This window comes from Bos taurus, chromosome 25 (genome assembly GCF_002263795.3).
Source record: "Bos taurus isolate L1 Dominette 01449 registration number 42190680 breed Hereford chromosome 25, ARS-UCD2.0, whole genome shotgun sequence".
Lineage (NCBI taxonomy): Eukaryota > Metazoa > Chordata > Mammalia > Artiodactyla > Bovidae > Bos > Bos taurus.
In genome coordinates this window covers 26,090,396-26,112,839 of record NC_037352.1, presented here as the reverse complement: position 1 = coordinate 26,112,839, position 22,444 = coordinate 26,090,396, and the positions used below count along the sequence as shown (strand labels likewise).

Genomic DNA, 22,444 nt, shown 5'->3' with positions numbered 1-22,444 from the left:
CCAGCTATGGACAATCCCATACCGCCAGGCTAAAGAAATTATTAGTAATTGCTCTACTTGTAGATTCCATATCTTCGACCCATTGCACAAGGTGTTAATCCTCACGGTTTGCAACCCAATGAACTATGGCAAATGGATGAACTCATTGCCCTGAACTTTCTCCATTTTCTTTCTCTATGTCTGTATCAACACTAATTCTTCTTTTATTTGGGCCACACCTCTTTGCGGTGAGGCTACACAACATGTTATAACTCACTTATTAGCTTCTTTTGCTGTAATGGGAACTCCTAGTTCTATAAAAACAGACAATGATCCTGCCTATATTTCTAGACACTTTAAACAATTTTTACAATCTTTTTCTATTAAATATATTACAGGTATTCCATATAATCCACAGGCACAAGGCATAGTCAAATGAGCACATCACACACTAAAGTTGCAAATTAAAAAATTTTAAAAGGGGGAATACACAGGAACACTACTGTCCTCCTTATCAAAAGCAGACTTTACTAGATTCCAACATAAGATATTTCCAAAACCTATAACTATTGTTAATACAGCTTTATTTGTTTTAAATTTTTTAAACTTACCACATGGAGATATCTTAACAAGAGCAGAAAAGCATTTTGAGGAACTGAAGGACACTTCACTTCCCCTGCCCATTTGGAACCACGACGGGTTAACGAAACAATGGAAATCTGGGAAACTAATACAGGGAAAGGGGTTTGCTTGTATTTCCCCAGATGGATCCAACGAACTCACATGGCTTCCTCTTCGGAAGATTTGACCCAAGGGGGCCCCTGGCCTTCAAAATAGAGACAAAACAACAAAAACCCCAGGAGGAAGAAATTCCAATATGGGCCATGGCGGCTCTAAAGATCTCCAGGAAGCACCACCCTCGGCGGCATCAACCTTATGATCTCCCCACTTGGGGACAAATAAAAACGCGTACTAATCGAGCTGAAAATTTGATCTTTCAACAGGGAATGCTTCGGAGTCCTGGAGTCCTGAATACATTTTCCTCGCAATGCTCAGTCTGCTTGCCTGTGCCTCCCCTGTTCAAGCTCTAACTAATCATACTTCCTGGGCTTACATACCCAACCCCCCTCTACTACAGGTGGTCAAATGGACGGAGAGAGGACCAATCGTTTCAACTAATGACTCTATACATACGCCTTCTCCCTGGAGCATTAAAGGGTCCTCACACACTGAAGAAGAAGGAAAACTAATTAATATTTCTCTAGGTTATGAAGTCCTTCCTTTTTGCATGGGCCCAGCAGAATTATGCATAAACGTTAGCCGACAGACTTGTGCTTTCGGCCTGCCTCCCAAAAAGGATTTTCGGATGTTGCTTGGATTATTTACTGCCCTTTCTTTGTGAACCATGTTTATACTACTGAGACTTTGGGGAAAGAGTTAGGGAAAGAACAAAGAACATTATGCGAAGGGTTTACTTATAAGAACTTTACATATACTCTTGTTCGTTGGGACAAATGTCAACCCAAATCAGGAAAATTAATGTTTGTGGCTAATCATACGATTGTGGATTGGGGACCCCATGGTATGTGGCTATCTAACTGCTCAGATGATGTTAATAGCACTGCGGGTGACTATGCTACTCAAGTGGCATGGAAGGTTAATGACACTATGATAGAGCATTACCATGACAAAGGACTTCTTGGGTGGCTTGACAGTGGATTAGCCCCACCTCGTCCTAGGATGTCCTGGATAAACAGAGTGGGCTGAACAATGGGACATTTGGAAACCTGCTGCGAGCACCAAAGAACCTGGGACTTGGACCCGGCATTTCACAGGGACCAGTCGTAGTCATAGTAACTATTTCTTTCACTATCATCAATCATCTTTTATACAGGCCTGTGTCCCCACTTCCTTTTGTTATAGCCATAGGAAATTTACAATAAGACTTTATGTTCTGTAACTTGTATTAATTGCAAACTATATACCTGTCTTAACTCCTCTATTTCTTTAAGAAATTATTCCCTTTTGATTCTTCGATCTTGACATAATTTGTGGTTACCAATAAATCTCCAATGACCCTGGGAAGAAGGTCCCATGGCTGGACTTGCTTCCAGATTACTTACTAAACTGCTCCAACGATCTAAACGATTCGTTGGATGGCTGATTCTTGGCATTTTGGGGTTAGTAGCTATTTGCACCACTGCTGCTGTTGCCAGTGCTGCTTTACATACCTCGATTCAAACATATAATTTTATCCAAAATTGGACTGAAGATGCTCAGTCCTGAAGAGGCTGCTCAGGTAGGTGAGGATATTCAAGAGGAAATACAGGAACTAAAAAGAGCCATCAAATGGGTCAGAGATCAATTAATAGATTTGCAAAAACAAGTGATACTAAAATGTGATTGGAATTCTACTCAGTTTTGTGTTACTCCTGTTCATTTCAATCATAGTGCCTACAACTGGAAACAAATCAAATTTCATTTACAAAACATACATGATAATGCCTCTCTGAACGTACAATTACTGCAAAAGGAAACCTTTGAAACCTTTTCTAAACGTCTGCCCTCTTCCACTAATTTGGAAACTAGCTGAACAACTAGCTGATCAATTATCTGGGCTAGACCCATGAGGATGGTTTCAAAGTTATCACCCACAGCATCGGGTCTAGAACTGTAACTTTGGTGATTGTCTTGGTAATTATATTTGTTGTTTATCATTGCCTTTCTATAAGGTTGGTGAATACTAAACAAACTCAATTGCTCAGGACCTTTTTTACAAATATAATAAAATAGGGGGAATTGTCAGGAAGCATTTAACAGGAGGCTTCCTGTGTGCTGTTTTGGATCTGTCATGAATCCTCTGTTCCTTATTAATTCCTGAACACTTTCACTTTTCATTTTCATTCATTGGAGAAGGAAATGGCAACCCACTCCAGTGTTCTTGCCTGGAGAATCCCAGGGACGGGGGAGCCTGGTGGGCTGCCGTCTATGGGGTCGCACAGAGTCGGACACAACTGAAGTGACTTAGCATAGCATAGCATTCAGGAATTAAGAGGAGTGGCAAACCACTCCGGGGGCTGAGGAATGCATGCATTTCCTTTGTTAGTTTTTCCATACGGTGAGAAGTAACTATTTACGACCCTCTTCCTTTTTATGAACCGTACGGTAAAAGTGATTATTTACAACTCTCTCTCTTTGATATGGATGGCCTTATGTTTCCTTGATAATTGTAAGTCTGGACTTTTGATCTTTATCTTTGCTGAACAAAACTACCTTGTAAGACAGTATATATACCCACAGTGTTGAATAAAACACCCTTGTTCCATCAGAGCTTGGGTCCCTGTGTCTTTCTTTCTGTTTCTCTCTCTTTCTCTCTCTCAGGCTAATTCTTTGGAGTGCAGAAGCCCGCTGAGCTCACTTTCTTGCCCGGGCTTGCAAGACCCTTGTGAGAGGGTGCCCTGTGCCTACGTGAAGCAGTGCAAGCCCCATGTCAAGGGTTTTATTGGTTTTCTCCCTAAACCAAGGAATATCAGCTTCTTTCTCTCTTTTACTTTCTTATCGTTGACTCCAGACCACCAGGTTCCGGTCCATTAAAGGACCTCAACAGAGACGAGAGTCCTCCCCCCGGTCAGCACCACAGGACAGTGTCCACGCTGCAGGTGCCCACACACAAGCAGCCTGCTGACCAGACCTCGGCGCCTGGCTCAGACAGAGTCCAGGCGCTAAGGCATTCATTCTCTGCTCCAGGCACTTAACATTTGAGGCTGTGACCGCCCAGGTCCTCACAAAGTTAAACTGACCTCTGCCTGCACTGGATTAACTACTCATCAAACTACCTTCCTTCAATGGAACTCTGAGCGAGGCTGTTAGTGTCTGTGGCCAAAGAGTCATGGAGTACACCATCCCTGACACTCGGCCCTCCTGAAGCTGCATCCGGAGAAACGCCTTCTGAATCAGTGTCAGAAAATATCTTGTCCCACCAGTCTGGGTGTTTGGGGGAGAATGGATACATGTATATGTATGGCTGAGTCACTCTGCTATGCACTTGAAAGAATCTCAACATTGTCAATTGGCTACACTCCAATATAAAATAACAAGTTTTTAAAAATACATTTTGAAAAAAGAAAAAGAAAATATCTTGTCCCCCCTGGAATGGCTACCCATCTCCACTGACACATGGAAAGTGACATCTTTGATCCGTCTCCTTTGACTCCTGCCAAAAGAGACAGTTGTTAAATGAAGACAGAGGGTTTTCTGTTTTCTGCAAAAGCAGGAGGAAAACTGGCTAGGAAGAGCTGAAGGCTCAGATGAAGGAAGAGCACAGCAGGTGATGAAGCAGCATGGGCTCCTGGGGCCTCTGCAGTTTCACGAGAGGTTTACCACAAATATTAGGAAGAAGAGCTGACAGGCACCACAGCACCCGGGTCAGGGTCGCGTGGGCACGAATACCACCACGTTTTCCCCACCCAGACGCGGAGCTCCTGTGGGCACGGCTGGTGTCTTATCTGCCTCATTCGCTCTTCTGTTCCCAGTGTGGTATCTGGAGGGGAGGACTCCTTACTTAATATTTAGTGACTGAATGTAAGAAGTTCTGAGAGTCTGAAAAAGTCAAATGGCAGCACAACTGCCAGGGACCTGCACTTCTGAAATAAGCTTTAAGTGTTAAACTCTGGAAAGTCGAGGCCAGAGAAGAGCCCAAACCATCTGGCTGCAGAAGCTGTCGCCTCACTCTGCCTCACTCTGCCAGCAGTTAATCTGAGAAGGGAACATCTGCCTTTTACTTTCAAATGAGTGTGAGTCACTTTGACCTATACAAGCCAAACTCCAGGCCCTCTAGTGGGAAAGGGCCCCACAATGAACCTTCTAATCAGGAGAAGATGGGGGTGGGCAAGGGCAGGCTGGAAAGCCAAGAAAGCAACACCTCCGACCAGAATTCACTGTGTCCCCTCCCCGCCAGTCAGCCCCACCCTTTTGTTTCTGTTCCCCATCAGACCCCTTTGTCTAAGCTAAAAACCTTGGAAAGCTTCTCCTCTCCCATCTGGTCCCCAATTTGATCTCAGAACCTGCCTCTTGTTTCTCCAGCCCCACTGACATTGCCTCAGCTCAACTCCATCGTACCTTATGCCTGGTCTCCAAGCGAGACTTGAATCTCACCCAGTCTGTTCTCTGCCTGACAGCCGGGCATTTCTCTCCTGCTCTTGTACCATCTTTGGTTTCCTATTGCCTCCAAGATAAAGTCCGAGTATTGAAGGCCCTCCCCATCATGCCCTCCCCTCCCCCAGCCACACAGGGCTAGTTCTCACTCCCCAAATGCTTGCACCCTGCACGTGCTCCTCCACGGCCCTGGCACACTCCATCTTGTCCGCCTACCCATCCCTAGCTCAAGTTTCTCTCCTCCCTGAAAGGGTCCCAGATTCCGAGGCCCAGTGAGCACCTCTCTGCCGGCCCACCAACTACACTGTCCTGTAACTTTTTTAGAGCATCTGTCCTTTCTGTATGGCTTGCCCCTGAAGGCAGGCCCCTCACTATCCTGTGTGTCTCTGTGGAGACTGCCCAGCACCAGGCATCGCCATAGGTCATGGTCAAAATGGTTTGAAAATACAGGTATCAGTGACTTTATATGCATTACCACATTTTACGTTGACAATTCTATAGGGAGTTATTATCCCTATTTTAATGAGGGAGTAACTGAGTCTCAGCTCAAGAGACCACCAAAGGTCAAGTGATAGGGAAAAGGCAGCGCTGCGATTTGACCTATGCCCTTCTGCCATTTATACAACAGTGGGGCCGGGGAAGAGGGACAAGAGTGGGCTCTAGAGAAGCTGGGCCCTACAGGAGAGGCTAGGAGTCAGGATCTGCTTACCCCTGAGGAGCGGGGGCAGGCTGGGGTCTTGGGCTCCTACAGCCCAGCACCTGGGTGAGGAGGGAGGCAACGGCAAAGCAGAGGGACAGTACTCACTTGCACTCAGCCTCCGCATCGGCTTTGGCAGTTGTATAGAGGCCACGCAGCTTTGTCCGGTAATAGGGAGAGACTGCAGAGTAAACACAGGGAGACAGATGCATGGGAGTCTGTCATCCATCTTCTGGGTCATCTTGGGTCACCTGGCCTGAGTGAAAACTGTCCTTCAGGCTTAGGCAGCAGTGCATTTCGGATCAGGCAGATACACGCAAAAGTCGCTTTTGAAAATGAGGACAGCCAGTCTTAGCTCGCACCCACCCCCCTCCTCACCTTTCTCTCCTGAGCCCAGCTACTCACTCTTGTTCTCAGTCTGCATCCGCTCGTGGGTCTTCTGGATGTTCACTAAGTTGTGTTCACTCCTCGAACGCTCTTCCTGCAAGGATGAGGTCGACAGGACATGAGGGGCCCTTCATGCTGCTGTGGTAAGTACCCTACAGCCCTGGCCAGAGGCCCCATAAATAGGGCCCTCATTCTGTAAATCCAACTTCCAAATCCCTAAGAGCAAAAGGAATTTTTCCCCCACCTAATGCAAAAGCAGTACAAAAGGCATTAAAGTTCAATCACAAGTTATACATTTAATGACACTCCTTTATCAAAAAAGACAAAGTGATCCACAGATTCAACGCAACCCCCATCGAAATTCCAGCTGATTCTCTGCAGAAACTGAAAAGCTCATCCTCAAATTCATATGGAAATTCAATTGATCCAGAACAGCCAAAACAATCTCAAAAAAGAAAAACAAAAATAACATGGGAGAACGCACATTTCTCAATTTCAGAACTTTCTACAAAGCTGCAGTGTTGAATGGTGTGACACTGCCATATAAATCAATGGAATAGAATTGAGAGTCTAGAAATTAACACATGTATCTATGAGCAATTCATCTGGGGAAGCGAGGGTAGGGAAGGAAACTGGTACAATTCTTCCCCATGTCAGTGATCCTAGGACCAAGGCTGCAAGTGAAGATGCTGGGAGCTAGGATGATTCCTAAGAAAGAAATTGTAACTTTACCTTTTAACCTTTATGTCAGAATTTCTAAAAACCTGAGAGGGTAGCCATCTGGCAAAATGCAGTTAAGAGTGAATGCAGTTATATCACATAATTGAAACAGCCCACTAATTCAGAAATAACTGAATCATGGCCAACTGTCCTAAAGCCTGTTCATAAATCTGGTAAATGGGCAGGGCCAATTCTGTTGCAAAGGTAAAAGAGACTGCTCTGTAATTCTTACTGATCTGTTCTATAATGAAACCAATTTTACTATGATCACACTTCATTATGTTATAACACACTGGTACTGTCAGTAAGATATAACTATGTTTTGTTAAGTAAGTCATAGGCTAATACTGATACTGATGACCAAATGTATTAGGGGATTGAGTCAAAGTCTTCTGAGAATGAAATGCTGATAAAAAATGACTGGCCTGAGGAGGAACTGGATTTGACTCATCAGCTAATTTTGATACCAAACAGTTTCACATAAATCTATCATAAGGTACAGAGAGTGGAAGATGAAAGAGGAAATTGGGTAATCAAATTAGGACAAAAGTATGAAAGTGCATGTAATGGTTCTATAGAACAGATTTAGTTGTTTCTTTAAGTCTATCTCGACGTTACAAAGATTACTGCAAATGTCAGGCATATTCATCCTGATACTATTATATCAGGTATACCTGTATCTGCTATATAAATGCTACGTATGCATGCAAAGTCACTTCAGTTGTGTCCGACTCTGTGTGACCCTATGGACTGTAGCCCGCCAGGCTCCTCTGTCCATGGGGATTCTCCAGGCAAGAATACTGGAGTGGGTTGCCATGCCCTTGTCTATAAATGCTATACTAAATGTAAATGTTCAAATGATTATTTTGCTGTATCAGGGCCAAGGGCTAGGGAGGTGGGTATGCAGTTAAAGATTAATTCAGCAGGCTAGGGTTTTCAAACGCTGGGCATTTCAAAACAGGGTTGGCCCTTGACCAGCTCTTGGGAAATAACCTCTAAACATACCTGGAATATTTTGCCTGATAGGAGTGTCTCTGTTTACCTGGAACAAGGAGGTGGAGGCATACAGAAAGTGACTGCTACAGGGTACGGGGCTTTTTTGAAAATGTTCTGAACTTGATGATGGTGATGGTTGCACAACACTTTGAATATTGGATTCAAATTGAACTGTACACCTTAAATGGGTGAACCGTATGTGAATATAGCTCAGTATCGCAATATTGCTGTTACTAACCAAAAAGAACCATGAAATCCTGCACGTGACAGAAAATCCAATAGGCAACGGCGGTCATACCCTCCATGCTCCTCCTCTCACCTTCATGACATCACTGTGGTTCTGGCACGTCCAAACTCTTTGAACACAACGACCCCTGCCCCCTCCACAGTTCAGTATCACAGCCCACGATCCCCTCTACGAGTGGAGGGCTGTGGCTTTTTACCTGGGTTTGCTTGATCAGCTGATGGAGCTCTGTGAGCAGTTCTGCAATTCGGGAATCAGCAGACACAAGGGCCATGGTATACAGGGGCGCCTGCGGGGAGGGGAGGAAAAGAGAACTTATTAGTGGCTGTTGTGGGTTTAACCATTCTTCTGGTTAGGACGCTGCAGTCCTAACTTCTGGTACTTGTGAGTGTGACCTTATATAGAAACAGCGTCTTTGCAGATGTAATTAAGATGCATGTTAAGATGAGATCATACTGGAAAAGGGTGAGCCTCAATCTAACATGAGGGCTTCCCTGGTGGTTCATGCAGCTTCCCAGGTGACGCAGTGGTAAAGAATCTGCCTGCCAAGGCAGGAGACATAAGAGACGTGGGTTCAGTCCCTGTGTCGGGAAGATCCCCTGGAGTAGGAAATGGCAACATGCTCCAATTTCCTTGCCTGGAAAATTCTACGGACAGAGAAGCCTAGTGGGCTACAGTCTATGGGGTCGAAAAGAGTCAGACATGACTGTGTACCCCCCCACACACACATAATCAAATATGTCTTGTGTCCGTGCAAGAGAAGAAACAAGAGACACACAGAGAGAATGCCAGGTGGAGAGACAGACATATATACAGGAAAGACAGCCATCTGACAGAGACAGAGACTGGAGTTAGGCAGCTGCAAGCTAAGGAGTGCCAACGATTGCTGGCAACCACTAGAAACTGGGAGAGAGATAGGGAACATATTCCCCTTCTGAGCCCCCAAGAAGGACCCTACCTTTGATTCTGCAACTAACAGAACTGCTTGAGTTCGGAATTCTAGCCTTCAGATCTGTGAAAGAATACATTTCTTTTGTTTGTAGTCACCTAGTTTATGGTCATTTGTTCACAGCAGCCTTAGGAAACTAATACAGTGGCAAGCGGTCCTGGAATGCTTCCCCAGTCCAGTGATGCTTGGATTCGGTGTGTTCAAACAAGTCAGGAGTACTTAGTAAGTACCTTCCAAAAGCAGCACGCCGTAGCCCCAGCTCTTGTAAAGCATTCTGGTTTACCCTCCTCCTGCCTTTTTTTTTTTTTTTTTTTAACTTTGCTTCCCTGATAGCTCAGTTGGTAAAGAATCCACCTGCATTGCAGGAAACCCTGGTTCGATTCCTGGGTCAGGAAGATCCGCTGGAGAAGGGATAGGCTACCCACTCCAGTATTGTTGGGCTTCCGTTGCGGCTTAACTGGTAAAGAATCCGCCTGCAATGCGGGAGACCTGGGTTTGATCCCTGGATTGGGAAGATCCTCTGGAGAAGAGAAAGGCTACCCACTCCAGTGTTCTGATGTGGAGAATTCCATGGACTGTATAGTGCATGGGGTCGCAAAGAGTCAGACACGACTGAGTGACTTTCACTTTGCCCTGTTTTTAAATCTGTAATTGAAGACTCAAATAAGATCTTATATGAAGACACTTTCCAAGTCATAAAGCACTGTGATTTTTTTTTTTTTACTGTAGAGGGAAGAGAAATTAACTACTAAAAGTTTCTGACTTAAGGTAAGATAAATGTATTCTGATGAAAATAAAATGTAACAGTAGATAATCAGGATAAAAGACAATAATAGGCAATGTTATTTTATTATTTTTTTAATAGGCAATTTTAAAAGTAAGCTACTGTTTTGCCAAGATACAACCTAAATGTCCATCAACAGATAAATGGATAAAGAAGATGTGGTGCATATATACAATGGAGTACTACTCAGCCATAAAAAAGAAAGAAATAATACCATTTGCAGCAACATGGATGTAACTGAAGACTATCATACTAAGTGAAATCAGTCAGAAAGAGAAAGACAAATACCATAGATATCACTTATATATGGAATTTAAAATATGATTCAAATGAAATCTATCTATGAAACAGAAACAGAATCATGGACACAAAGAACAGACTGATAGTTGCCAAGGGGAAGAGGACTGGAGAAGAGATGGAGTGGGCAGTTGAGGTTAGTGGATATAAGTTTTTATACATAGAATGGATGAATAACAAGGTCATACTGTATAGCACAGAGAGCTATATTCAATATCCTATGATTAAACCACAATGGAAAAGAATATTTAAAAAAAATTTTTCAGGAATTCCCTAGTGGTCCAGTGGTTGGGACTCTGCACTCTCACTGATGAGAGCCTTAATTCAATCCCTGGTCAGGGGAACTACAAAATCCCACAAGTTGTATGGTACAGCCAGAAAGTAAAAATAAATTAAAAAATGATTTTAAAAATGTGTGTGTGTGTGTCTGTATATATATACATATATAAAACACTGAATCACTCTGTTTTACAGCAGTAGTCAACACAACATCGACTATACCTCAATAAAAAAAAATTTTTTAAGTAAGCTTTTGTAACTAGGTGAAAATGGACACATGCTTAAAGAGAAAAGGAGATGGGAAAAAAAAAAAAAAAGGAGATGGGAAGAAAAAAGGAAAATTTTTTAGGATGTTGAAATTTTACATGATCCCCCTACCTTCTGGGAAAGGTGGTTCAATTAATATATCTCCATATCCACAAAGATCAGCTTCACACTGAATCTCCCCCATCCCTCCTAGAAGTAAACTGAATTCCTTGTATGTAAATATTCATATCTTCTTAAAATTTCTGCTTTTGTTTATTTAAAAAGTAATATAAAAACCAGGAATACAGGAGAACTGCCTCAAGTTGATCAAGGGCATCTATGAAAACCCATAGATAACATCATACTTACTGGTGAAAGACTTAAAACTTTCCCCGCTAAGATCAGCAACAAGTCAACACTGTTCTGGAGGTTCTAGTTAGGGCAATAGAATGAAATAAAAGGACCAAGACTGGAAAGAAAAAAGTAAAACTATCTCCACCTGCAGAAAACATGGCCTTGTACACAGAAAACCCTGGATACTTGTTTATGTATGGCTGAGTCCCTTTGTTGTTCATTTGAAACTATTACAACATTGTTAATCAGCTATACTATTAATACTGATATTTCTTGGGCTCCAAAATCACTGCAGATGGTGGCTGCAGCCATGAAATTAAAAGATGCTTGCTCCTGGAAGAAAAGCTATGACAAACCTAGACAGCATATTAAAAAGCAAAGACATTACTTTACAGGCAAAGGTCTGTCTAGTCAAAGCCATAGTTTTTCCGGTAGCCATGTATGGATGTGAGAGTTGCACCATAAAGAAAGCTGAGCGCTGAGGAACTGAAACTTCTGAACTGCAGTGTTGGAGAAGACTCTTGAGAGTCCCTTGGACAGCAAGGAGATCCAACCAGTCCATCCTAAAGGAAATCAGTCCTGAATATTCATTGAAAGGACTGATGTTGAAGCTGAAACTCCAATACTTTGGCCACCTGATGTGAAGAACTGACTTATTTGAAAAGATCCTGATTCTGGGAAAGACTGAAAGCAGGAGGAGAAGAGGAAGACAGAGGATGAGAGGTTGGATGGCATTATCGACTCAAAGGACATGAGTCTGAGCAAGCTCCAGGAGCTGGTGATAGACAGGGAAGCCGGGTTTGCTGCAGTCCATGGGGTCACAAAGAGTTGGACGTGACTGAGCGACTGAACGGATTGAAATGCACATTTTAAATACATGTCCATCTCCATCTCTGCCAGCCCTCACCAAACACTAATTTACCTTCTGTCTCTAGATATTTACCTATTCTGCACTTTATTTTCTTTGATTGTTCAATAATATTCCATGTTTGCATATACTACATTTTGTATATCAGCTCATCAACTGATGGACATTTTGGGTTGTGTTCACTTTTTGGCTGCTATAAATACTTGCAGACATGTTTTCATTTTCTGGGCATGTACCAAGGAGTGCAACTGCTGGGTCATATGGTAACTCTATGTTGAAGCTTTGGAGAACTGCTGGACTGTTTCCAATGTGGATGTGCCATCTATATCTCCATCAGCAACATAGGAGGGTTCTGCTATCTCTGGTATCTGCATCAACACGTGATATTATCTACCTTTTTGATTACAGCCATCTGAGTAGGTATGAAATGCTAACCATGGTTTTGCTTTGCATTTCTTTGATGGCTAGTGATGTTGAACATCTTTTCTGATGTTCAAATGCCATTTTTGTATCTTCTTGGGAGAACTGCCCTTTGCCCGTTTTTATTGGTTTTATAAAAGTGATTACTGAATTGTGTCCTTTAAAGCACATGTTCTCAATTTTTATGAAGTCCAACTTAGCTGCGACACATCTTTTTTTCCTCACATGTGCAGTGCTATTTTTACCACTGCTGCAGCTGCTAAGTCGCTTCAGTCGTGTCGGACTCTATGCGACCCCATAGACGGAAGCCCACCAGGCTCCCCCGTCCCTGGGATTCTCCAGGCAAGAACACTGGAGTGGGTTGCCATTTCCTTCTCCAATGCATGAAAGTGAAAAGTGAAAGGGAAGTCGCTCAGTCGTGTCCGACTCTTAGTGACCCCATGGACTATAGCCTACCAGGCTCCTCCATCCATGGGATTTTACCACTGCAGGCCTTATATAATGCATTTCAATACAAATAACATGTCCCTTAAGAAAAAAAAAGTCTAGTTGCACTAATTAGAACCACATGAAATCAGGAATCTAGAGTTTAAGAGATTCAAAGTGAATAAATTTGAGGATGAATAGCATAAAGGTCATCTGCTGAGCAAAGAGGAAGGAGCAAAGAGCCCCCACTGAACCACAACCAAGGTGAGGGTGTGGACCAAGGATGAGTCCCGTGGGAAGATCCTGGGAAAGACCAGATCAGCATGGAAAAATGTTGCTCTCTCCTGCCACATAAAGCAGAATCCTGGTTGGAACCACCTGCCTTCTACATGCCTACCCTGTGCATATTAAAACAGGGGGAAGCCCCCCAAATGGACAGGTGGGTTTTACTTTATACAAACATTGACAGCAAGTATTCCCATTCTGCTACTAGAAAAGTCAGTTACCTTTTCTGATAATTTGGACACTTCAAACCTCTTCTCTCCTCAGTACCTTTGCTCCTGCCCTCATACCTGACTTTGGGTCTCCTTTACTGATGTCCAAGGTTCCTACTTTGCTCAGATGACAAGCCAGAGACCATGAGGTCTCTGCAAACGATCCCACCATCAAAACCATGACCTCGTGCAGCAGAGCTCCATTCCGCCTTCCCCTCAAGACAGAAGACTCCTTTCACTTACTGAAGACTAAAATCTCCTTCATCTGTGCTCTGAACCCCATCTCCTCTTGCACCACTTGACATGTTTTTCCTATGCTTTACAAGCAAACAAGCACACTTTGGGGCAGGGACCCATCTTAAAAATAAAAGCTTCTTAACCGCATGCTCACCTCACAGACCCACCCATCCCTGGTTCCACTTCAAAATTAAAGTTGTCTAAGCATGTGCCCCTCTACTTCTTCACCCCTATTTCACTTTTCAACCCACTTTCAGCTAGCTTCATCCTCACCAGCCCAGCGAAAATGTTCTCAAGAAAAGTGAATCACTTCCTACAGGCCAAAGCATTGGATCCTTTCCTGCTTTATCCGACCTGATGTGTCAGCATGCAGGCACAGGTGTCCCTTCCCTCCTCCACCTCTGGCTTCAGGGCCTCCCTGCTGTGTGGGGTGCCTACACCTCATCTCAGCTCCTCCTCAGTCTACTGGGCTGATCTCCCTCCTGAACATTCTCTAAATGCTGGAGCTGGGCTTCCCTGGTAGCTCAGGGGTAAAGAATCTGCCTGCCAACGCAAGAGACATAGGTTCGATCCCTGATCTGGGAAGGTTCCACAGGCCATGGAGCCACAACTGCGCAACTAAGTCTGTGAGTCACAACTGCTGAGCCATGTGCCGCGTGAAGCCCGCATGTCCTAGAGGCTGGGCTCTGCAAAGACAGAAGCCCGCACACCTCAACTACAGAGCAGCCTCTGCTCACTGCAACTAGAGAGAAGTCCGCACAGCAACGAAGACCCAGCACAGCAAAATACATAAAACAATAGAATCATAAATGCTGGCGCTCCTCAGGGCTCAAGCCGGGCTGCTGTCCCCTCTCACTCCTACGTAACCTCCTCCCCCAGCCCTGTCTGTGCAATGATATCTCTAAATCTTAATCTCCCTCAAAGCAGGAAAGTTTACATGAGAGGGTGACGGATAATACCACATGCCACAGAAAAGGACGGTCTCCAGGGTGTTACTGATGACCTTGGGAGGGGGGAAACACTGTCAACGGGAGGGGCCAGGCAGGAGGGTGTGGAAGCAATGAAGACAGCAATTCCTGGCTAGCAGGGCTGTGACCCAGAGACGGGGGTAGAGGCTTGGGGGGAGGCAAGTAGACAGAGGGATTACAGGTGGAGGAAATGGAAGCATGTTGGCTGAGGAGCAGGAGCACACCAAGAACAAGTCCCAGGATAAGAGAACAGGCTTGCATGTGAAGGGACAGGAGGGTGAAGGATGGGATCCAGCCCTGAGGCCTATCTAGTGTCATCATCTGCTGACATTCCATCCAATGTGTCTTATCTATAGACTATCAAACACAGATGCCCTGTCCCATCCCACCCTGCCCTCCAAAGAGCCTGAAAGGCACATTCTTTCCCTCTTTTTCATTTTACTTATTTGTTTTTGACTGTGCTGGGTCTTCCCTGCTGTGCGGCCTCTTCTCTAGCTGTGGCAAGCAGGGGCTACTCTCTCGTTGTGGAGCACGGGATCTAGGGCGCATGGGCTTCAGTAATTGCAGTTCCTGGGGTCTAGAGCACAGGCTCAGTAGTTCTGGCAAATGGGCTTAGTTGCTCTGAAGCATGTGGGATCTTCCTGGATCAAAGATCGAACCCATGTTTCCTGTGTCTCCTGTATTGGCAGGCGGATTCTTACCACTGAGCCACCAGGGAAGACCTACCCTTTCCTTCTTTGTCAGGGTACATTTTCCTCAACAACCAGCTGAAGACTGGTTTTGTCTGACTAACCCTAAAGAAGCCTAACTTAACTCTTATTTGACTTTTCCTGGAACCTATCTAGACCTATGGGCTTCCCTAGTGGCTCAGAAGATAAAGAATCTGCCTGCAATGCAGGAGACCTGGGTTCAGTCCCTGGGTTGAGAGTATCCCCTGGAGGAGAGCATGGCAAGGATACTCCAGTATCCTTGCCTGGAAAATTCCAGGGACAGAGGAGCCTGGAGGGCTACATTCCACAGGGTTGCAAAGAGGTGGGCATGACTGAGTGACTAACACTTTCACCTAGATCTATAACAGCTTTTCAGCCAGTAGATGTAGGTAGATCTTTTCTTCTCCACACAGCCTAGAAAGCTCCACAGGCAATAATCATCATCTCTACTGTCTTCAACAAGCCCCTTTCATCAATAATCCCACTGATAAGCAGTGTCAGGAAATCGCCCACTCCTTGAAGCAAACACTGTTGTTTCTTGGGTATTTCTCCACAAAGATCCCACGCATGTTTAAGAAAAAAAAAAAGTGCTGTCTCATAGAACCTTTTGCAATGAGTAGATGCAGAAACAGACACACGAAACTGCGGTTGAAACTGTCAGCAAACTTAAGTGAAAAAGTTGATCCACCTGGTCTGGAGGAGTAGGTCAAATACCAAGCTAGGGACGGCCTCATCCTGCAACCAGAAGGCAGTGGCGGGAAAGGAGGGCCCCAAATTTGATGAGAGGCCAGTCTTAAGGCAGAAGAAGCCCCTACACCAACTGTCAGGACGCACTCACACACAAAAAAACACTGACTTGTGACTTTTTAAATGCTCTCATCTCACTTCCTATTTGATGTGAAGTAATTCTGAAATGTAGATAAGGCAGTACCAGGAAAAGATAAGGAACTGTATAATTAAGTTGAGCAAAGCAGTCAAAGGCACAAGCAACAGAAAATGCTGACACATCCCAAGCAAGGGGGAGTGATCACGGCCACCATCATTTAAAGGGCCCTCCCCTGCTTGAGCTCTGCCCATTAGGTAGCACCCTGCCTAGGAGAAGTACCTCATTTTACAACAAACTACTGCTATCTCTGGGCTTCCCTGGTGGCTCAGTGGTAACGAATCCACCTGCCAATGCAGAAGACACACGAGATGTGGTTTGATCCCTGGGTCAGGAAGATCCCCTGGAGGAAGAAATGGTAACCCGCTCCAGGCAAATGCCTGGAGAATGCCATGGCCAGAGGCGCCTGGTGGGCAGCAGTCCATAGGGTCGCAAAGAGTCAGACACAACTCTGTGCCTGAGCAAGCACACACTGCTATCTCCAGATCCAGTCAGCTGTGAACTTGAATTTCCCCAGAAAATACACTCTCAGTAAAGGTTCCTGTAACTCTCCACTCTGAAAACACTAAGCTTGCTGTTGCAAAACAAGTGGGAACGCAGACTTGGAACCATAGCTAAATCAAAAAGCCAAGGAGCTCCCAGCTGGGAGGAAACGGAATGTTCAGCCCAAACTGCCTGTTATCCAAGTTCAAGGGTCCCAGTTGATTTCAGCATTAGTCTCAAACCAAGGAGCGGTTACGTAATCCCCATAAGGTTTCAGAATTCTTATGAATTTTGAGGCAAGGCCCAGTAACCCTAAACCTTTTGGGTCCTAGAACCCTCTTCTTTCCACTGACTTTCTACTTCTACCCACAAGGGGAACCACTGTTCTGCTGTGTTCTACTACAGACCAGTTGTGCCTTTTCCAGAACTTCACAAAAATATAACCATGCCATCTGTATACTTGAGTGTCTGGTTTCTTTTACTTAATGTGTTTTGAGATTCATCTGTGTTGCTGTGTGTATTAGGAGTTTGTTCCTTTCTATAGCTGAGTTGCATCAGTTGTATGAACAAACCAGTTTATTTAACCTGTTTTCTCTGAATAGCGTCTATGTCCATTCTGGGCCATTATGAATAAAACTGCTAAGAGCAGTCACATGTGAATCTTTTTAAAGAAACCTGTTCCTTTTTCCTAAGTAAACAGTTAAGTCTTGTAATAGTACTCTAATTTCCCTTTGGGAAACCATCCTTTATCTTGGCTCCAAGGCTGGGTACACCACTTGGGTCCACAGAAGTATTACAGTCTTCCTGTCCAGCACAACTGGTTCTGGAAGAGATATGTGACCCAAATCTGGCTAACATCAATTTTAAACCTCTTGCTGAAGCGATCTACAAAAAAAAAAAAAAAGACCTCTTTCTGTTGGCTAAGAAAGTAGCATAGAAGCCTGGAACTGATGGAGATTTTTGTCTACCTGAGGGAGAAATCAACATGGAGGAAAGCAGAGCTGAAAAGACACAGAAAATACTGGTGACATAACCAAGGCTTCTGGATACAGCCATACCTGAAGCTGGTACACCTGGGACTCTTTAGTTAGAGTCAACAGATACTCCTTTTCTGCTTAGGCTAGTTAGAGTCAATAGATACTCCTTTTCTGCTTAGGCTAGTTTGGGCTACCTTTTTGTTACCTGCAACTGAGAAGTTTGACTAAAAAGAGGTAATTCATAGGGACCAAGGCTGCAAGGAAAAGCACATAGTAACTGCTAAACAAACAGCCTAAAACTGCTGTCTGACCCTCTCATACAAATGAAAACAGTCTATACTTAAACCACTCTAAAAATAATCACATAGGACTTAGGACAATAAAAGCTTTGTCATGAGTCAAAGGGAAGCAAGGCATCCAAGACTACATTCAGATCCCATACCGTCAATTTAGCCACATCAGTAAGAATCTACATTAGTTTGTTTTGTTAGAAAATATTTATTCATTCATTCATTTAGCTGCATCAGGTCTTAGCTGCAGCATGCAGCATCCTCGCTGCATCACGTGGGACCCATGGACTCTCTGGTTGTGGCTGTGGGCTCAGTAGTTGTGGTGCTTGGGCCTAACTGCCCCACTCCACATTGGTTTATAGTTCCCTGACCAGGGATCAGACACTGAGTCCCCTGCATTGCAAGGCAGATTCTTAACCACTGGACCACCGGGGAAGTCCCTCAATTAGCTTCCTTTTTTAAATTAAGAAGACCTGATGATTTCCACCTATCCCACCCTGCTGCTGCTGCTACTGCTGCTAAGTCGCTTCAGTTGTGTCTGACTCTGTGTGACCCCAGAGATGGCAGCCCACCTGGCTCCCCCGTCCCTGGGATTCTCCAGGCAAGAACACTGGAGTGGGTTGCCATTTCCTTCTCCAATGCATGAAAGTGAAAAGTCAAAGTGAAGTCGCTCAGTCGTGTCCGACTCTTAGTGACCCCATGGACTGCAGCCTACCAGGCTCCTCCATCCATGGGATTTGCCAGGCAAGAGTACTGGAGTGGGTTGCCATTGCCTTCTCCACCCCCTACCCAATACCTACCAGGCTTTGGTACTGAAGCTTACACAGGTGACTCTCATTTATGCGTACATCAATGCTACAAGCCCACCTTCTTTACAGCTGGGGAAACTTTAGTTCAGTTGGGTGAAGTTATGCTAGGTAACTCAGGAAATACAAGTAGTCGAGCTGCCACTGCAAGCCTGCAAACTATAAAATCTATACTCTTCCAAGTTTTGTCACACTTCAGCACATTCCGAAGCAAAAAGAGATCAACTGCATCAAATACTGTTACAGGTCTGAGAACCAGACATGACTGGTGGCTTTGACAAGGCGCTATTTCAGTGGAAGGGTGGGGGTCCAGGCCCGACTGGAGTGGGTTTGGAGGAGAAAAAGTGCTAGTGAGTACAGACCGAAATTTTGGCAGCAAACAAGGGCAGAGAAACGAGGCGCCAAGAGAAATATGAATGAAGAATGAGGTTGTTCGGTTAAGATAGGCATATCGTGAGCAAATAACAAATGTTACCATGGTTCGGGGCCCATCCTCTGCCCTTGTTTTCTAGCACCTGGCCTGGGTACCCCACCTCCCCGGGCCACTGTGCCAAGCTCCACGTGCGGCGGCTTCCCACCCGCGCAAGGCGGGCGGGCGCACGCGCAGACGGTACAGACGGTCTACACTAGCTCTCCTTCCCGGCGCTCCGCCTTTCTCCGCCAAGGCGCATGCGCGCCGCCCCTCAAGAGCCGCCTCAGCGAGGCCGGGGCATGGGGACCACCAGTCCTCCGCTCCCGCCATCCTCCTGGCGGGGGTGTGCGGCGGAAGGGGGGTGTCCCAGACCGCGACCCATACCTACCGACAGAGCCTCGGGTGGAACAAGCACGTCGCGCTGGAAACTGCGACGGCGGGAGCAGGCGCGCCACCCCTCGAATGCTTTTCAGAGTCTGCAGATGACAACGCCCTTTACGTTCGAGATTCGCGGCAGGATGAGCCCCACACAGTCTTTTTCCCTTTTATGAGCTTAGTCGCAGCGCGGAGGACCCCTCCACGCATGCGCCGTCATCCTCTGTGACGTGCCGCGCTGCCCTTTGGGAAATGTAGTTTTCACTTTGACACACTGCTCCCGGCTTTTCGGCCGAACCTTATTTTATCAAACCAGGGTCTTTGTGTGTTTTCTGTATTCTCTCCCACTCCCCAAAGCCTCTATAAAACAATAGTACTTTTTTTTTAAGCGAGAAGATGATTGATTGAAGGGAGACCAGTGGGCGTATGAGAATTCTCTGGACTTTCTGCCTCAATTTTTCTGGAAACGTAAAACTGCTAGAAAAATAAAGTTTATTTTTTAATTTTAAAAAATAAATAGAAGCAAGCATGCCTGTAGACCCAGAAATCATGCTTTTAGGGGATCTTTCCAGGACTACTACAGTTCTGGGAGCAAGTATTTAACTATGATGGTTTACATCCTAGTATCTTTTAATTTCTTACATGTATGTGCTAAGTTGCTTTAGTCGTGTCTGACTCTTTGCGACCCTAGGGACTGTAGCCTGCCAGGCTCCTCTGTCCATGGAATACACCAAGCAAGAATACTGGAGTGGGTTGCCATGCCCTCCTCCAGGGGATCTTGCCCACCCAGCGATTGAACCCGCGAGTACTTGGATTGGCAGGCAGATTGTTTACCATTGAACTACCTGGGAAGCCCTTCTGAGAAAGCTAGTGTGGCAAAGAAATCTGGGGCTTCCTTGTCTATCCATCTTCATCTAACACATCTGAAATGCTTTCCCAAAGAGCCTTGAAAAGTCACAGCAGTCTTCACTGAAGGTCGCTTGAGGGCACAAGGAGAGAGTTACACAGAGTACTTTCTTTTTACTAATCCGTGGTTCCAAATAGGAAAAGGAGTATGTCAAGGCTGTATATTGTCACCCTGCTTATTTAACTTATATGCAGAGTACATCATGAGAAACGCTGGACTGGAAGAAGCACAAGCTGGAATCAAGATTGCCGGGAGAAATATCAATAACCTCAGATATGCAGATGAGACCACCCTTATGGCAGAAAATGAAGAGGAACTAAAAAGCCTCTTGATGAAAGTGAAAGAGGAGAGTGAAAAAGTTGGCTTAAAACTCAACATTCAGAAAACGAAGATCATGGCATCCGGTCCCAACACTTCATGGGAAATAGATGGGGAAACAGTGGGAACAGTGTCAGACTTTATTTTTTTGGGCTCCAAAATCACTGCAGATGGTGACTGCAGCCATGAAATTAAAAGACACTTACTCCTTGGAAGAAAAGTTATGACCAACCTAGATAGCATATTGAAAAGCAGAGACATTACTTTGCCAACAAAGGTCCATCTAGTCAAGGCTATGGTTTTTCCAGTGGTCATGTATGGATGTGAGAGTTGGACTGTGAAGAAGGCTGAGCGCCAAAGAATTGATGCTTTTGAACTGTGGTGTTGGAGAAGACTCTTGAGAGTCCTTTGAACTGCAAGGAGATCCAACCAGTCCATTCTGAAGGAGATCAGCCCTGGGATTTCTTTGGAAGGAATGATGCTAAAGCTGAAACTCCAGTACTTTGGCCACCTCATGCGAAGAGTTGACTCATTGGAAAAGACTCTGATGCTGGGAGGGATTGGGGGCAGAAGGAGAAGGGGACGACAGAGGATGAGATGGCTGGATGGCATCAGTGACTCGATGGATGTGAGTCTGATTGAACTCCAGGAGTTGGTGATGGACAGGGAGGCCTGGCGTGCTGTGATTCATGGGGTCCCAAAGAGTCAGACATGACTGACCGACTGAACTGAACTGAATTGAATTCCTCCCTTGATAGAGTTACACTGCTGAAAGCCATGCTCTCATCTGTCTCTCCTCTTTGCTTTCTCCTGCTTGAGGACTGGCTTTTTACATGAGGGCTTCAGGCACCTTCTATGTAAAAAAACCTACAGTCACTCAGCTTGACCCTGTTCACACCCACTCCTCACCCATTTGAGCAAAACAAAAAGTTTTCTCTTCACCTTGACCTCCTTGGCCTGCAGGTGGGAGATACTGTAACCACTGTATTCACTTTTAATGGTGATTTTCCTTGACACAGACAAAAAGCCATATCTTGACCAGAAGGTGGCATAGTATGCGTGCAATTGAGTAAAGGAAAGGGATGAATTAAACTGACCCTTAACATTTTCCTTTTCTCCCCTCCTTCTAAAACAGGTAACTTTGCGACCCTATGGACTGTTGCCCACCAGTCTCCTCATACACTGTGAAAAAGTCAAATGTTGACAGGATCTAGCATCTGTAATGGAGGAAGTAAAAGTTCTCCAGAATCCCAGCTGAGGATATAACCTTTACAGAGAGTTTGGTACACAACCCCATTGCTCACTCCCCTTTTTTTCAATAATTAAAATAGTTTTTATTATAGAAATAGGACTATAGACATGCTTGGGCAGCAGTCCCTTGGACCCAGGCTTCCCCTGGGTAGAGAGAGTGGGAGGTAGGGACGGAGGGGAGGGTCTCCCTTGGGTATCTAGCCTTGGGCTGGCACCCAGTGGTGGGAGGGGCAGTTCAGTTCAGTTCCTCAGTGTGTCCAACTCTTTGCGACCCCACAGACTGCAGCACGCCAGGCTTCCCTGTCCATCACCAACTCCCGGAGCTTGCTCAAACTCATGTCCATGGAGTTAGTGATGTCATCCAACCACCTCATCCTCTGTCGTTCCCTTCTCCTCCTGCCCTCAATCTTTCCCAGCATCAGGGTCTTTTCCAGTGAGTCATTTCTTCTCATCAGGTGGCCAAAGTATTGGAGCTTCAGCTTCAGCGTCAGTCCTTCCAATGAATATTCAGGAATGATTTCCTTTAGGATGGA

At 45.1% G+C, this 22,444-nt stretch overlaps 1 protein-coding gene across 4 annotated transcripts in view; it reads right to left on the bottom strand.

Moving 5' to 3' along the window:
- SGF29 (SAGA complex associated factor 29) overlaps positions 1-19,638 on the bottom strand; it is a 30,251-nt gene extending 10,613 nt beyond the window's left edge. The window contains exons 1-4 of one of the 4 annotated variants that reach the window (NM_001075472.2): positions 19,449-19,638; positions 8,377-8,466; positions 6,236-6,311; positions 5,939-6,011 (exon numbers count right to left, since the gene is read on the bottom strand). In NM_001075472.2, the coding sequence (NP_001068940.2) occupies positions 5,939-6,011; positions 6,236-6,311; positions 8,377-8,451 (224 nt within the window). In that variant the 5' untranslated portion in view covers positions 8,452-8,466; positions 19,449-19,638. Of the gene's footprint in view, positions 1-5,938; positions 6,087-6,235; positions 6,312-8,376; positions 8,467-16,379; positions 16,630-19,123; positions 19,386-19,448 lie in introns of those variants that run through there. The other 3 variants (XM_024984770.1, XM_059881240.1, XM_024984772.2) reach the window with 3 other exon arrangements.
- Positions 19,639-22,444: the final 2,806 nt, after the last annotated feature.